Genomic DNA, 18,625 nt, shown 5'->3' on the forward strand with positions numbered 1-18,625 from the left:
GCAGGCGCTCCTGTCTGTGATGCAGCGTCAAGGGTAACCGCAGCCATGATCTCCGAGCTGATAGTCCATGCTGCTGCAGCCGTCGTTTGTAACGATCCGTTACAGCCATGCGGATAAGGTGCCTGTCATCTCGACTGCTATAGTGATACGAGGCGCTGGGATCCAGCACGGCGTTCCGAATTACCCTCCTGAGCCCACCGATTCCATATACTGGTAACAGTCATTGGATGTCGACCAACGCGAACAGCAATGTCGCGATACGATAAACCGCAATCGCGATAGGCTACAATCCGACCTTTATCAAAGGCGGAAACGTGATTGTACGCATTCCTCCTCCTTACACGAGGCATCAAAAAAACGTTTCACCAGGCAACGCCGGTCAACTGCTGTTTGTGTATGAGAAATCGGTTGGAAACTTTCCTCATGTCAGCACGTTGTAGGTGTCGCCACCGGCGCCAACCTTGTGTGAATGCTCTTGAAACCTAATCATTTGCATATCACAGCATCTTCGTCCTGTCGGTTAAATTTCGCGACTGTAGCACGTCATCTTCGTCGTGTAGCAATTTTAATGGCCAGTAGCGTATATGAAAAGACTGAGAAGAGTATCTAACAGTTTGTAGGGGGATGGCGTCATAAAATATACACGCCGAGCAACTCTGATGTGTCTACCTGAGGACTATAATCAATGGAAAAGTCTGGAGGCGGCCTTTATGAAGCAATAGATATTGGACGGATGATGATGGTGGTGGTGGTGGTGGTGGTGGTGGTGGTGGTGGTGGTGGTGGTGATGATGATGATGATGATGATGATGACTGACACTGAAGTTCGAAATGGTGAAACAGGGCACCAAGGCTGGTGGGTCAGTGGTAAGACAATGGATTCGTATTCAGGAAACGCCAGTACAAATTCCCGTCCAGCCTTACAAGCTTTAGGTTTTCCATGATTTCCCCACATCATGTGAGGCGAAGGCCGAGATCGCTTCTTTAAAAAATGCGGCCGAGATCGTTCCCTGTTCTGTCCCAATCCTAGCTTGTGCTCCGCTTCTTATGATGCTGTTGTCGACGAAACGTGAAAGGAACGAAGATCATCCTTCCTTCTTTCAAAGGAATCGTGATGTGGCTGTTGATAAGACATCGGAATCGTATTAGGATGAACAACGTTTATATCGTCGTATTGTCATACTAAGACAGGGGTTCCGCGGCTTCCCAAAAGGGAAAGTGATTTCATGAGACCACCAGGTGGGTCAAGTGGTAAAAATATCACGAGCTTTTGAGGAGGTACCCCCTGGAAATCGTCCAGTGGAACGACTGCTGATGGGCTGCTGGTACGCCCTCCACTTCTCTGGCTGCGGGTTGTGAAGTCATTGCTGACTGTGGTGTTGGAATTCATGGGCACATGTGGATCTCGTATCGCGCTGTGCTGAAGGTCGCCGTCTATTATGAATGTTATCAGCGATTGTTATTCCAATCGCTTGTTTAGTTACAGTGTCCCACAAACCTTTAGTGGTCGGCCGGGGTGGCCGAGCGGTTCTAGGCGCTACAGTCTGGAACCGCGCGACCGCTACGGTCACAGGTTCGGATCCTGCCTCGGGCATGGATGTGTGTGATGTCCTTAGGTTAGTTAGGTTTAAGTTGTTCTAGGGGACTGATGACCTCAGCAGCTAAGTCCCATAGTGCTCAGAGCCATTTGAACTATTTTTGAAACCTTTGGTGCAAGCCACGACAGATGTGTTGTCAATTTTGATTTCGTGTTTTTTTTTGGAGCATGCTTTTTTTTTTTTTTTTTTTTTTTTTTTTTTTTTTTTTTTTTTTTTTGAGCATGTTCAACCAAAGCACATTTTTCGGGGTAGCGTAGGCGTTCCTTCGTTGTTTTACAGTGCACACTGTTTCATGTGAGACTGGCCGCAACGGCAGGATATTTTGTAAATACCAGGCTTTCTAAGACGTGACACATCTTCAACTGGCTGCAGTGATTACCTGTACATAGATCTGATTTTGTGTCTCTTCAGCAGGCGTCTTTAGCCAACACGGAGCCACAGAACGGAAGAAATGCATATTTGTTTTCGTGCTCCTCGTCCGTGGTCTTATTGCGATTCTTAATTGAGATCATTTCATTTCTTTGGTGGTACCTGTATCACTTGTTCCCGACGACCTTGTGCAGTTAGCTCAGCTCATGAAACAGGTTGTCGGCTACTGATGTTCCTGCACAAAGTATCAGCGTTTGTGGCACAGTACGCTCCTGTGTCCGGTTATGATGGCTGATATAGCGTGCAAGTACAGATCGATTTGCGTAGGTTTCCAGTACACGCTGTGGCCAAGGCATCTATTTCGTTTACAGCGTACAAAGACATCGCGGAAGAGCAAGGCATTGTCTTTTTCTATTACCGTAGTGAACTGGATGTTACTGCTAACGCTGCTGAGAGGTTCCAGGAACTCATCACTTTCTTCACGTCCTTGAGGCCAAATAACGAGCGTGTAGTCAACGTATTGTAAGAAACAATAAGGCTTTAATGGAGCCGTGTACAAGGCGACTTCTCGAATTACTCCATAAAGAGGAATGCGACCGCTGGAGTTAATAGGCTTCCCATTGCAACACCGCAGTATGATCGTAAAACAGGCCGTTGTACGAAGAAGAAGATGCGAAAAGTGTGTGCCTAAAAACATTGAACACGTCACTCTTGTGGCTGGAATCCCGCGCTCTTATAACTTCGATTTTCTGTACCCAGCGTAGTTGAACTGAATCATTCATCCAGGGGTCGGTCTCTAATGACCTTCGCGTCAACGAATATGAATCTCTAATCTTCAGCGCTTCCCTCGAAATACAGAATAAAGAACGAGGGCCTCTGCATTTATTTACTTAGCAGATTCTGTGAGACTGCGCAAGCCAGAGCCATTCGGTCATGGAATGAGTAGGTAATTTACAAAATGCTGTTCACAACATTATTCCTCGACCGCAGCTATTGTTGAGAAATGACGGTGGACATATTGAGCATTTTCTGTAAAGAACATCATCTTTGCTTTGTCTTACTTTGTTATGCTAATTATTGCGATTCTGATCAGATGAAGCGCCATCTGTCGGACATTTTTTGAACGTTTGTAATTTTTTTTTGTTCTAATAAAACCCCATGTCATTCCAAGCATGCCTGTCAGTTTGTACCTCTCTATCTACATTATTCCGTGATTTATTCAGTTTTCAAATTTATACTGACTTTTTGATCACGCGGTACAATACTTTTCCTATATTTCGTTCGTTTCAGGCAATTTCTGTATTATTTTAGACTGAAAGTGTTTCATTTAACTGATGCCTTTTGGATATTATACATATTTGGAAGAGCAGTTGAACGGAATGGACAATGTCTTGAAAGGAGGATATAAGATGAACATCAACAAAAGCAAAACGAGGATAATGGAATGTAGTCGAATTAAGTCGGGTGATGCTGAGGGAATTAGATTAGGAAATGAGACACTTAAAGTAGTAAAGGAGTTTTGCTATTTGGGGAGCAAAATAACTGATGATGGTCGAAGTAGAGAAGATATAAAATGTAGACTGGCAATGGCAAGGAAAGCGTTTCTGAAGAAGAGAAATTTGTTAACCTCGAGTATAGATTTAAGTGTCAGGAAGTCGTTTCTGAAAGTATTTGTATGGAGTGTAGCCATGTATGGAAGTGAAACATGGACAATAAATAGTTTGGACAGGAAGAGAATAGAAGCTTTCGAAATGTGGTGCTACAGAAGAATGCTGAAGATTAGATGGGTAGATCACATAACTAATGAGGAGGTATTGAATAGAATTGGGGAGGAGTTTGTGGCACAACTTGACGAGAAGAAGGGACCGGTTGGTAGGACATGTTCTGAGGCATCAATGGATCACCAATTTAGCATTGGAGGGCAGCGTGGAGGGTAAAAATCGTAGAGGGAGACCAAGAGATGAATACACTAAGCAGATTCAGAAGGATGTAGGTTGCAGTAGGTACTGGGAGATGAAGAAGCTTGCACAGAATAGAGTAGCATGGAGAGCTGCATCAAACCAGTCTCAGGACTGAAGACCACAGCAACAACAACAACATATTTGTATTTTGAGTAGCATGCTAGCAACTTCTCGAACAAACTATCACCATGAGTATTTTTTCAGTATTTTTACCTAATTCCAGAGGTCATAAAGTATAGAAACTGATACCTGTCAGATAAACTTCTACGAAATTCTGTATCAGGTTCGAAAGACTTAAGGAAGTGTTATCCAAGTACACATCGTCATCCCGTCTAGTGTTCACTGGATGAATATTATAGTTTCTTCCGAATAAATCAATATTGTCAAAAAGACATCCCAGAACACCCCCGCGTGCTACAACACGGGTGAGGGAAACGTGTGACTTTCCTTCGGCGGCTGCACGTTGTGGTTGCTCACCTGGAGGGTGTGAGTGCGAAGGCCGGGACCGCGTGCGGGCCGCCGACAGCGAGCGGAAGCTCTTCCTCAGGCTGAGCCGGTGGGCGGAGCGCGGGCTGCCCTCCGCGGGGGCGGCAGCTGCGGGGGCGGAGGCTGAGGCTGCACTCGCGTCCGGCGGAGGCGTCGCGGCCGCCCGCTGCTCCCCGTCCGCGCCCGCCATCGCCCGCCCTCCTGCCAAACAAAGCACGCCTCAATTCTTGCCTGTGCACTTATAATTAAAAAAATAATCATTTACGTTGTTGCATTGCACCTTATATGCAAATAGTTAACAGCACCTCCATGTCTAATAAGAGCCTAAAGCTAGGTACCTCTTCAAGAGATCTACGCCTTCCGTTAAGAGGCAGTGCACAGTCTGGATGGAAGGATCTTAATTGTGGTCTCTCTCTTTCGAGCCCAACCCGACGGATACCTACGGTAGATCGGGGAAAACCACCGTTCAGGCTGTGTTGCTGGCGGGGCCGCAACGTGCTAACTGCCACACCACGAATCATTATAAGTCTCACTGGCTCAGCATGAATTATTTGTACAACCAACCTACACAGCCTATACCTCAACCTCCACTACACTAATAACTTCTGATCTGAAGCTTGAAGTTAGACACCTCTTCAAGGGACATACGCTTTCCGTTAAGAGGCAGCGCACAGTCTGGATGGAAGGATCTTAATTGTGGTCCCTCTCTTTTGAGCCCAACCCGACGGATACCTATGGTAGATCGGGGAAAACCACCGTTCAGGCTGTGTTGCTGGCGGGGCCGGAAGGTGCTAACTCCCACACCACGTATCGTTATAAGTCTCTTTGGCTCACCGTGAATTGTTTGTACAACCAACCTACACAGTCTATACCTCAACCTCCACTACACTAATAACTTCTGATCTGAAGCTTAAAGTTAGGCACCTCTTCAAGGGACCTGCGCCTCCTGGTAAGAGGCGGCGCACGGCCTGGATGGAAGGATCTTAATTGTGGTCCCTTTCTTTTGAGCCCAACCCGACGGATACCTATGGTAGATCGGGGAAAACCACCGTTCAGGTCGTGTTGTCGGCGGGGCCGGGAGGCGCTTGCGCCTGTGTACTCTACTAGGAGCCTTGTAGGCTCAACACAAATCGTTAGCGTCATTACCTTTATTACTATTACCACAAGAACCCTTTCATTAGCAACTTTGAGCCAAGCACAAAATCAGTTACCTCTCTATTGTACATCGTAAATAGTTTAGTACGCTGGACATTGAGGTCTTAGTCTTAGTTTCTAGCTTTAACGTACCCTAATCTCTTCTAGTTAAGTTAGTTTTTAGGATGGTAGATGTTAAAGGCATGGTGAGCGATGGCCAACGTCTTGAGGGTCATTCCAAGACCCGGGCCGCCGCCCACAACCAGGTGACGGGCAATATTATATCTATCTCTTCTCTATTCAATTCTCTTCCTTCCTTCTTTCTAAATATTTAATTTCGTTTTGTTTATTAATTTCTCACTTGATTTTGTATTAGTTATAAGTTTTTCTAATGCTGCACAAAAAAAAGATATCAAATGGATGTAAACAAATAGAGCCCGCCTCCACGTGGCGGGACACGGGCAACGGTGTGAGCGGGGACGGGAGCCGGTGTGGTGTTACTTTCAGTCACACCGGACCCCGGACCCAGTCACAGCGGCTAAGTGGCAATATACGACCCACCATAAGAAATTAGACGGTGGGTCATAAAAAATAAGCAGCTAGTGAAAAAAAAGTGAAAGAAGTATTGCATGGCTCAAAACCTAGCTAGCCCCATTGACAGTTTTTTTTATACATTACATTTTGAAACAAGCTGTACAAAAATCGATACATTATTTTGTTATTTCTTAGGGTGGCAGGCACCAACCAAGAGTAAGCGAAACTTAATTATTAATGCTGCAGAGATATACTTCGTTCATCATAAGCATAAACCCGATGAAAACAAACACAAGCACCATGATTGGTGAGCAACAGTAACTCTCGTACACTGGTGTTGTTCCGCTCTTGGAAGTAGGTCCAAGTTATATATTAGATATCATATTACTATGTCACTGTAAATAAAACTTCAAGACATTCTGATGTGTCAACAGCCATTAACGTTTTTCTTAATCACACTTTAGCTGCGTAATTTTTGTTTCAAAAATCGTGTCTAGTCACAGTCTCCGTAAACACAACTTGTGTTCTGTTTCGCTGTTAATACGTACAGTGATAATGGATGACACTGCTTCCTGCTTTGCTGTGTAACATGTGCGCGGAACACCGTTAATGGCGAGAAACAAGTTGTTCTTAATGTTTTCATAAGCTTACCGAGAAAAATCCAGCTCTGACCTTTTTACAGAAATAATATACAATAAATAGGAGGTCGTATCAAAGTTACATGCGTGGCGCACACGGTAGCTTCGTAAAATAATAATCTTCCATGCTTTCGGGCGGCAGTTCGGATCTCGTCGTAGTCTATAGTTTTTTTTTTTCAGTTTGAAAACCTAGATCATTTAAATATGAAATTCCGTAACTCGTACTTAATCATCTCTTTTCAAGAAAAATGCACTTCTTCTACTTTCTAATAAATAGCCCATAAAACTCTGGTTTTCATTGCAAATATAAATTCTTAAGTATCTATATTTAATAAAAGATTGTTAAAGATTGCTGAAGTTAAAAAAAATCACACAATTATTTTTTTGGAGAAAAATGAAAAATCAAATACTCTTTATTTGAATATGCCCACTGTTTTGTACGACAGATGTGGTCTCACACGAGCCAGAGTGATAAGCCTCGTAGAAACATGGAAAACAATCATTTTCACGGCGTCGAGCACACTGTACAAACTCTGCCTTTTTACAGTAGTCAACGTACCACTGCTGTTTGGACGCAGTAGAATTGATCTAGAGCCAAGGGATTTGTCACGAAAAATAACAAGACGTTTAACTTGCCAAAAGTACTGGAAGTAATGCACGGAAGTTTTGTGACACGTCACTGTCGAATGATGGCGAAATGCACAACAGCGCATCATTCGAGGAGGAGTAAATGTAGACTTTTGATGGCTTGGTATTATGTTTCTGGTGGCCTTGTTATCAACGTAGCACTACTGTAATGTATACCTCGGAGTCTGATGCGGAAGGAGTTCAGAGATTACCAGACGACTGACTGTAATATTTTCAGTGGGACAATATTTTATTCCATGGGAAATCAGCAGTGCTCTTTTTAAGGCACGCATAGCTCACGCAGAAAAATAACCCTTGTTAAGGTCAGAAATGTTCATCATTCTTGTTTTTAATTACAATACTATGTTAGCTAAGATCGAGAACATGTTATGTTTCCCTTCAGATCACCTAAGAAGCTTTGCCATATGTAATTTCCCTGTGTTTGAAAATTAAATGATATTCAAAGCTTTATTGTTCTCTGCTCGTCTCTTTTTACCTTTTTACTGTACGTTAAATGCGCCGGTAAAGCTGTTGGTCCGAATCATCGCTGAGTCAAAAATGGTTCAAATGGCTTTGAGCACTATGAGACTTAACTGCTGAGGTCATAAGTACCCATGAAATTAGAACTACTTAAATCTAACTAACCTAAGGACATCAAAAACATCCATGCCCGAGGCAGAATTCGAACCTGCCACCGTAGCGGTCGCGCGGTTCCAGACTGTAGCGCCTAGAACCGCTCGGGTATCGCTGAGTCGATGTAAGCGCAACGCACAGCATGAAACGTATCCTCGTTGTCTACTTGGCTGTACTCGAGACAGCTTGGCTTCCGCTCCACGTGAAACGAAATCCAATAATGTTCCAGCGAACGCGGAAGAACACATAGTGTAATGTTTACATGAGGTTTATTCTTATTAACGGAGTATAGCGAAGCGGCGCAGCACGATCAGAACAGTGTGGCGCGGCGAGCATTGGAGCCCTGGCGAAACAAAGCAGTGTTGTTCCGCGCGTGAGATTATAGCGGCGCTGGGATCAGAGCGACGCGGAGCAAAGCAGAGCTAAGAAAATCGAACATGTTTATTCCTGAGATCGGCGACCAGAGCGTTCGGGTGACTCCGCCTGCGTTTGGGAAACGCAGGCAGGATGTGGCTGTTATTGCAGGTACCCGTCTAAGCTGGCGCTTGTGATTCTTTTGTTGTACTGTTGAGAAAATGGCGTCAGCAGAAGCTTTCAAGAAGCTGTTTGTACAAAGTACATTTTATGGGACCAGGGAAACAACTATTATCACATCTGACTAATTTTGGGCAAGTTATGTGATGAGGTCACAGCAGAATCACTGACTACTAAGTACGGAATACGTTTCAATAATAAAGATGAAGTAGTATAGTTGAGAAACACATAAAATGTTTTGTTGCATGAGACAAAAGTTTTCAAAACAACCTCATGTGGACAGCTTCTTTGGAAGGTCTGCAACAGTTTCGTCCTGTCTGATGTCCCTTGCATTGAACGCTCGCCCTACTGCATTCGCTCATAGACACTCAGGGATCCTTATAGGGCAATGACAGTGTTGTGGAGAACATGTACATTCCACAATATCGTCGATAAATATTGAGGAAGTTGCTACTGGCTTCCAAAATATGCTCCACGTAGCACTCATTACTCTAACGGCACATTCAGTTAATTTTCGTGATATGGATAAGCGTTTGTTAAAATTATTCATTCCATGGATCTCAAACCAATCGACTGTAAGATTTCACAACTCAACAACGGATATGCTTCAGTTCCAATGAATACAAAAAACAACACAACTGGTGCCTTTGGTAGTGGAGAGTATGGCACTATATTAAGCCCCGTGTGTTGTACCAATCGAAATTCATTAGAACAATAAAATCTACCACCTTAGTTTTCCTTTCCTTATCCCCCAACATCGATAATAATGAATCTCCCCTGAGGATCTACAACTGCTGCCAGTACGATTGAATGAAAATTTTTATAAGTATAAAACATTGTACCAGAATTTTCAGGGCATTTTAGACGAATGTGTTACCTGTCAACATCACCGACTACATTTGGAAAGTTCTGTACGTTATTCAAATCATTTACAGTATTAAGAAAATCATCTGCAGAAGGTGATATCGGCTGCATTTCGACTGCGCTCATAACGGCGCACTGATATGAAAAGATCGGCCGTCTTCTGCTTATGTCTGCCGTCGGCGAAATCCACCGATATTGGTGCCAATGTGACCGCAATCTAAGACTGGGTGGAAGAATGGGTGTATGTAATTACAGGCCAATAACTTCTGTTGTAGGACCTACAGCACATAGAACTGGAGGGGGGAAGATTAGGCCTTAAGGTACAGTTGATGATGAGGTCATTTAAAGACCGAGTGGAGGCTCGGACTGAGGAACATTGGGAAACGATACCACCCATATCATTTTGAAAGGAACCATCCCGGTATTTTCCTTAAGAGATTCACGAAACCACGCGAAATCTGAAACTCGGTGGCCGGATGGGGATTTTAACCGTCATCCTTCCGAATGTAAGTACGCTATTTTATCACAACGCCGCTTCATTCGGTAGCACAAAAAATGGTTCAAATGGCTCTGAGCACTATGGGACTCAACTTCTGAGGTTATTAGTCCCCTAGAACTTAGAACTAGTTAAACCTAGCTAACCTAAGGACATCACACACATCCATGCCCGAGGCAGGATTCGAACCTGCGACCGTAGCGGCCTCGCGGTTCCAGACTGCAGCGCCTATAACCGCACGGCCACTTCGGCCGGCTTCGGTAGCACATTTCAAACTCGAACATTACGACGTCCCTTCACGAAAAGTGCGAGGGCGAGGGAAAAAAAAGCTCACTTTATCCACGTACGATATCCTGCAAACAGTAGATGCAAAGTGAAGCGATATGTAGGTATCCTCACGCTAAGAGCATTGCGCATAACAGAATGGCGCATTCTCAGAAGAGAGTATCTATTCCGGTTTCCTGCAGAAACAGTTCTGCTGCGGAATGGATAATAGGTGCCGTACATTTTGCACGTGAAATGGCGCAGCATACTACAGAGTTGAATTACGAAGGACTGTACTATTCTTCTGCGAAAAACGTTTCAATGCGCACCAATTTACCGTGAAATGCTAGCGATATGTGCACCTAACGCAATGTCGCTCCAGCTGCAGTGTAATAGTGCCAACAATTTGGCAATGGCCGCACAGAGGTGGGTGATCTGCCAGAGAAGCCCAGATCTTGCGCCATACGATTTCCATCGTTTTCTCAAGCTGAAAGAATATCTGGAGAAAAGAGATATTCCCAAGGATGAGGACGTTCACCCTCCATGACCAACAAGTGGATTTATCGTTGTTTACAGAAACGTGGGATCTATTTTCAAAAATGGTGTCCGTGTTCCCTGTCACTATGAAGTGTAGTGCAGCATTCGAAGTTACTTTGTCTACCGTAATACTGTGTAATTCACTCTTTTAAGCCCCATCGTAGACTCTGTCAGTGCAAAAATTTCAAATGGCATTTATACAGTAGACATTGTCGATTAATAACGAAGACACTGTCATATGGAAACATTCACGTATATGCATCAGTTATCTTATTTTTTACTAATCAAATCCAGTACAGTATAAAGGAAGACGACTGTCCAATAGTAGAAATTAAATTAACATGCGTGGGCATAAGGAAATACAATACGACCACAAATGCTCTCAATACACACAAACTATTTATCAGAACAGATTCAATATCACTTTGTTCGCTGACGATGTTGATGGCTACAAGAAGAAACACTTTAATAAAAATCAGTTCTGTTTAAATGTCGATAAAAGCAAGATAATCCTCATAATAAAACAATTCTATAGTACTCGATTACAAATTTGGAGTCCATCATGTAGTTTAAATATTAAATGTTTTGATATAAAGAAGCATACTGATACTGGATGAGCACTGGACATTAACACAAGGGAGGATGAATCTACATCTACATCTACGTGGTTACTCTGTTATTCACAATAAAGTGCCTGGCAGAGGGTTCAATGAACCACCTTCAAGCTGTCTCTACCGTTCAACTCTCGAACGGCGCGTGGGAAAAACGAGCACTTAATTTTTTCTGTGCGAGCCAGCCCTGATTTCTCTTCTTTTATAGTGATGATCATTTCTCCCTATGTTGGTGGGTGCCAACAGAATGTTTTCGCAATCGGATGAGAAAACTGGTGATTGAAATTTCATGAGAAAATCCCGTCGCAACCAAAAATGCCTTTGATTTAATGAATGCCACTCCAATTCACGTACCATGTCCTCTATTTCGCGATAGTACAAAAAGAACTGCCCTTCTTTGAACTTTTTTCGATGTCATCCATCAGTCCCACCTGATGCGGATCCCACACCGCACACAGAATAGGACGGACAAGCGTAGTGTAAGCAGTCTCTATAGTAGACCTGTTGCACCTTCTAAGTGTTCTGCCAATGAATCGCAGTCTCTGGTTTGCTCTACTCACAATATTATCTATGTGTTACAATTTAGGTTACTTGTAACTGTAATCCCTAAGTATTTTGTTGAATTTACAGCCTTCAGATTTGTGTGACTTATCGCGCAATTGAAACTTAGCGGATTTCTTTTAGTACTCATGTGAATAACTCACACTTTTCTTTATTCAGGGTCAATTGCCACTTTTCGCACCATAGAGATATCTTATCTACATCATTTGCAATTGGTTTTGATTATCTGATGACTTTACAAGACGGCAAATGACAGCATCATCTGCAAACAATCTAAGACGGCTACCGGTACTGAGATTGTCTTCTACGTCGTTAATATAGATCAGGAACAATAGAGGGCCTATAACACTTCCCTGGGAAACGCCATATATTACTTCTATTTTACTCGATGACTTTCCGTCTATTACTACGAACTGTGACCTTTCTGACAGGAAATCACGAACCCAGTCGCACAACTGAGGCGATATTCCATAGGCACGCAGTTTGGTTAGAAGACGCTTGTGAGGAACGGTGTCGAAAGCCTTCTGGAAATCTAGAAATATGGAATCAATTTGACGCCCACTGTCTATAGCACTCATTACTTCATGAGTATAAAGACATAGTTGTGTTTCACACGAACTATGTTTTCTGAATCCGTGCTGACTATGTGTCAATAAATCGTTTCCTTCGAGGTAATTCATAATGTTCGAATGCAGTATATGTTCCAAAACCCTACTGAAAATCGACGTTAGTGATATAGGCCTGTAATTCAGCGGATTACTCCTACTTCCGTTTTTGAGTATTGGTGTGCCTTGAGCAATAGCCGGCCGAAGTGGCCGTGCGGTTAAAGGCGCTGCAGTCTGGAACCGCAAGACCGCTACGGTCGCAGGTTCGAATCCTGCCTCGGGCATGGATGTTTGTGATGTTCTTAGGTTAGTTAGGTTTAACTAGTTCTAAGTTCTAGGGGACTAATGACCTCAGCAGTTGAGTCCCATAGTGCTCAGAGCCATTTGAACCTTAAGCAATATTTCCGTCTTTAGGTACGGATCTTTCTGTGAGAGAGTGGTTATACATAATTGCTAATATGGAGCTATTTTATCAGCATACTCTGTGAGGAACCTGACTGGTATACAATCTGGACCGGAGGCCTTGCCTTTATTAAGTGATTTAAGCTGCTTCGTTCCACCGAGGATATCTACTTCTATGTTTCTCATCTTGGGAGTTGTTGTTGATTGGAATTCAAGTATATTTACTTCGTCTTCTTTGGTGAAGGAGTTTCGGAAAACCGTGTTTAATAACTCTACTTTAGTGGCCCTGTCATCAGTGACTTCACCGTTGTTATCGCGCAGTGAAGGTATTGACCGCGTCTTGCCACTCGTGTGCTTTATGTATGACCAGAATCTCTTTGGGTTTTCTGCCAGATTCCGAGACAGAGTTTCGTTGTGGAAATTATTAAAAGCACCTCGCATTGAAGTACGGGCTATATTTCGAACTTCTTCAAAACTTCGCCAATCTTGGAGATTTTGCGTTCTTTTAAATTTGGCATGCTTTTGTCGTTGCTTCTGCAACAGCGATCTTACTCGTTTTGCGGATCATGGGGGATCAGTACCATCACTTATTAATTTATGTGGTATACATCTCTCAATTACCGACGATACTATCTCTTTGAAATCATTCCACATCTTTTCTACACTTATGTGATCAGATCGGAAGGAGTGGAGACTGTCTCTTAATAAGGCGTTAAGAACATTTTTATCAGCCTTTTTAAATATACTTTGCGTTTCTTTCTGATGCTTGTAGGTGTTACGTTATTCAGTCTAGCAGCAACTGCCTTATGGTCGCTAATGGAGGAATTGACTTTGAACCACGATGAATAACACCACTTCAGCTGTAAGATAACTCTTTATTTCTGACTCAATTAGTTTCGCGGCGTTTGAGCCACGTGTTCAGGGATAGAGATTTATTTCATTATTTATTCCTAAAGATAAGCAGTAGATGACCCGACATTCCTTGGTGCGTCATCTACTGCTTATCGTTTGGAATAAATTATAAAATAAATCTGTATCACTGAAAATGTGGTTCTAACGACGCGGAACTAGTTGCTTCAGAAATAAAGATTTATCATACAGCTGAAGGAATCTTATTCCTCATGGTCCAAATCTACAGCTGTGGATGCCCACGATACAAAATTTGCTGTAGAATTAAGTCTTTTAAAAGGGTTGTAGGGAAGTGCAGCGCACGTTCAAAGAAGGCTGATTACAAGTTGCTGACGTGCATCCTGGAATACTCCAGCGTTACGTGTCCATATCGAGTACGGCCGACAGTACACATCGATCGAATTCAGAGGCATAACAGGTCAGTATTGCTCAAACGGAATTGTAACAAAGATGTTGGGGGAACTTACACGACAATATCTGGAAGAAAGGCACGTTGTTCTCAAGAAAATCTCTTGGGTATATTTAAAAAAATGGTATTCGAGGAAAACTGCGACAATTTTTCTGTCACCAACGTATATGCCACGCAGATCGCGAGGATAAGACGAGAGAGGACAGGACTCATACAATGGTCACACTCAATCACTTCGGCCTCATGATATTTGGATGGAATAGGGCAGAAAGTAGCTGAAACGACCTCCACCACGCATTATACAGTGGCCTGTGGACTATATATACATAGGCTGGCCCATTTATATTGGCCACCCGAAATAAGTTTTTTTTTCCCCAGAGGAAAAATGAAAAAAGAGAAGAAGCAAGTGTAGTTTAGCTACCACGGGACATTAACTTTGTTCGATACGAAGCTAAATCAGCAGTATGTCTGTTATGAATAGCACCGTATATTTTTTAATTGGTAACGTTTCCTCTGTGCGCCGTCGCCGCTAACTGCTATGTGGAAAGCGCGGGTTCAATTCCCGGTACTGCCAGGAATCTTTCCTTGCTGGAAGGACTGGAATGGGGTCCACGCAGCCTCATGATGTCGTCTGAGGAGGCATGTGGATGAGAAGCAGCGACTTCAAGGTGAGAAAAGCTGAAAACGTCCAGAAGACATGTGTCTTCACCGTACGCCCCTCCGCCGGCCGGAGTAGCCGTGCGGTTCTAGGCGCTACAGTCTGGAGCCGAGCGACCGCTACGGTCGCAGGTTCGAATCCTGCCTCGGGCATGGGTATGTGTGATGTCCTTAGGTTAGTTAGGTTTAATTAGTTCTGAGTTCTAGGCGACTGATGACCTCAGACGTTAAGTCGCATAGTGCTCAGAGCCATTTGAACCATTTTGAACCGTACGCCAGTAGGGGGACAAGGGTGGTGCCACCCCACTCTCCATTGTTGCAAAATTTATTCAAGATGGCGGCGATGACGTCATCCAAGATGGCGGCATGTAGACTTGACAACAGCTCATGACGTCATCCAAGATGGATTTTGGCGAAAAAATAGGCCAATTGTGCTATGTCCACTAACCTAACCTGAAGAAAAAAAAGGCGGGAAGTTTGAATTCCAACAGGATAATGCATGCAAAAATTGTACTTGTCTTTTTATTATTATTGATTATCATTCATTAGCATTCATTATTATTTATTATCATTTATTATTATTGACCTGCCTCCACTAGAAAATTCCCTCCAAATTCAAATTCCAACACGATAATCGCTGCAAAACCTTACTTTTCTTTATTATTATTCATTATTATTTATTAACATTCATTATCATTCATTATCATTCATTATGATTTATTACAATTCATTATCATTCATTATCATTTATTATCAATTTTATCATTTATTATTATTTATTATCATTTATTATTGTTTATTATTATTGACCTGCCACCACTAGAAAATTCCCTCCAAATTCAAATTCCAACACGATAATCGCTGCAAAACCTTAATTTTCTTTATTATTATTCATTATTATTTATTAACATTCATTATCATTCATTATCATTCATTGTGATTTATTACAATTCATTATCATTCATTATCATTTATTATCATTTTTATCATTTACTATTATTTATTATCATTTATTATTGTTTATTATTATTGACCTGCCTCCACTAGAAAATTACCTCCAAATTCAAATCCCAACATGATAATCGCTGCAAAACCTTACTTTTGTTCATTATTCATCATTATTTATTAACACTCATTATCATTCACTGTGCTTTATTACCATTCATTATCATTCGTTATCATTCATTATCATTTATTATTATTAATTATTATTTATTGTTATTGATTTGCCTCCAGTAGAAAATTCCCTCCAAATTCAAATTCAACCTTACTTTTGTTTGTTATTCATTATTATTTCTTAACATTCATTATCATTCATTGTCATTTATTATCATTCATTACCATTTATTATTATAGGCATATCTCCACTAGAAAGCAAGTTTCCTTACATCCATAACAAAAATCTATCACAAGTTCAAATCCCAACACCATAATTGATCACACGTACGAGCTTTCTCTGTGACTCACCTTTTTTTCACTGATAGCCTATCATAATCGCGTCAAATAATAAACTGCACTTATAGTAACGCAATTCACGTCCTTTGATTTTGCAGGGGGGAAGGGACTGAAGACTTTATTTCAAGCAGTACGTTCATCACTTGTTCTCCAACACAGTCAGCACACACATCTTTGATATCGCAGTGCACTCACCACGACTTCCGCGCTCCATCTGAATTAGTTCAAATCCTCGCCACCCCCTGGCCAGCGCGCGGAGACACTGCCGACGCCTGTCACGTGAGGCGGCCGGCCACCAGCGCGGGGGGCGAGCCCAGCGATCGCTCCCACGTCGTAAACATGTTTTCGCTGGACACGCTGGAACTTGTCGAGTTTGACATTATAGCGGCCCCTTGTCCGCTCACCATGTGTATTCGTCGCCTCCGCACGTTTCCCGCCAAAATTGTCTGCCTCGGAGCTGAATCACACAACGGTCGGCCGTTCGCCACATGTCCTTGTGCGATCGAAAACGCAGTGCTACACTTTTGGCGGCAAAGTTTGCTCGACAGTGGAATCCGCCATGACTAAATAACAGCACGTTTGGTCCGCACTAGAACGCTCGCTAATTGACTCGCTCTCGCGCCCGCGTAATAACTGTACAATCGCTGCGCCGCCGCCCCGCTTACGTCGCACACCCTCCATACACGCGACGGAATACCTGGAAAATGACTCTTTATTTCAGACATTACGGTCATGCAGGTGTGTCCCAACTGACTTCTCCATGCTCACACAGCGAAACTCCAGAGCGCAGCTGATGTACGCGCGGCCGGCTGAGCCCGCTCCATCCGCAGCTCCCTGGCCTTCTTCTAGTGGAGTCTGATCAATAATAATAAATAATAATAAATGATAATAAATAATAATAAATAATAATGAATGTTAATGAATGATAATCAATAATAATAAAAAGACAAGTACGGTTTTTGCAGGCATTATCCTGTTGGAATTCAAACTTCCCGCCATTTTTTTTCTTCTGGAGGCCTAGGTTAGTAGACATAGCACAACTGGACTATTTTTCCGCCAAAATTCAAACTTCCCGCCTTTTTTCTTGAGGTTAGGTTACTGGACGTAGCACAATTGGCCTATTTTCCCGCCAAAATCCGCCATCTTGGATGACGTCATGCTCTGTTGCCAAGTCTACATGCCACCATCTTGGATGTCGTCATCGCCGCCATCTTGAATAAATTTGGTAACAATGGAGAGTGGGGTGGCACCACCTTTGTCCCCCTACTTACGCCCCTCCTTACCGCATTCAAATAACACCAGTTGAAAAGTTGAACGCAGTGGTCGGCCTGTAGCCCTAACGGCGCAGCCACCCTGCCCCCCCCCCCTCCCTTTTTCCTCGAGAACTGCTCGTTGTACCATTCACGTCTGCATGACGTTATTGAAAACGTAGCACAAAACTGACTTTGACTACCAGTACTAGCACATAGTGTAGATGTACTCGGAATCACGTTAACTTGTCCACTTGAGGGTGTTGACAGCAGAGACACATGGAGCCGCGCGGGATAGCCGCGTTGTCTTGGCGCCTTGCCACGGTTCGCGCGGCTACCCTCGTCGGAGATTCGAGTCCTCCCTCGGGCATGGGTATGTGTTTGGTCCTTAGCGTAAGTTAGATCAAGTATTGTGTAAGCCTAGGGACCGATGACCTTAGCAGTTTGGTCGCACAGGAACTTACCACAAATTTCCAAAGACATGGAAACACAAAAAATGTTTACGTGAATTGTAAACTGTGATACCTTTTTTGAACAAGCATTGAGGAGAGGAAGTAGATTATCAAATAAAAAATATAGGATGCTATTTACAAAAAGACATATTGCCGTTCATATCATCGTAAGGAACAATTACAAGAAAATCAGTCATGCTGGTCAATGGTCGGTTGGTAGCTTAAACAGCACTTGCTATTGGGTTGACGCATATGTTCGTAGCGTCTTTCCATAAATTTGATAAACACAACAGACTCACATAATAGAGACTTTAGTAATCAATAACTCGTTTTCCTTCACTATTTACAAGTGTGTCACGCTGGACTAACTTTTCCATTCTGTGACTGTAGAAATCACGTGGTTTTGAGGCGAATAACTCATCGAGCCATGTTCGGAGCGCATTTTCATCCGGGAAAGAAATTCCTTGGAGGTTGTTCGACAGAGAGCGGAGAAGGTGAACATTTGAGGGCGCTAGTTCAGATGAAATAGGGTGGGTGCGGAATGACCTCAACCGAACTCTCGTATTTGTCTAGAAGAATGCCGGTGGGCGTTATTGTCGAGTAGCATCACTTCACGCAGTGTTCCTGGTCGTTGTTCTTG

General features: G+C 43.0%; 1 protein-coding gene across 1 annotated transcript in view; it reads right to left on the reverse strand.

Moving 5' to 3' along the window:
- LOC126188544 (protein disabled) overlaps window positions 1-4,531 on the reverse strand; it is a gene marked incomplete at its 5' end in the record, with an annotated part of 358,462 nt that extends 353,931 nt beyond the window's left edge. Inside the window, one exon of the mRNA XM_049930144.1 lies at window positions 4,405-4,531. Within this exon, the coding sequence (XP_049786101.1) occupies window positions 4,405-4,531 (127 nt within the window). The remainder of the gene's footprint in view (window positions 1-4,404) is intronic.
- Between the last annotated feature and the right edge of the window lie 14,094 nt (window positions 4,532-18,625).

This window comes from Schistocerca cancellata, chromosome 5 (genome assembly GCF_023864275.1).
Source record: "Schistocerca cancellata isolate TAMUIC-IGC-003103 chromosome 5, iqSchCanc2.1, whole genome shotgun sequence".
Classification (NCBI taxonomy): Eukaryota; Metazoa; Arthropoda; class Insecta; order Orthoptera; family Acrididae; genus Schistocerca; species Schistocerca cancellata.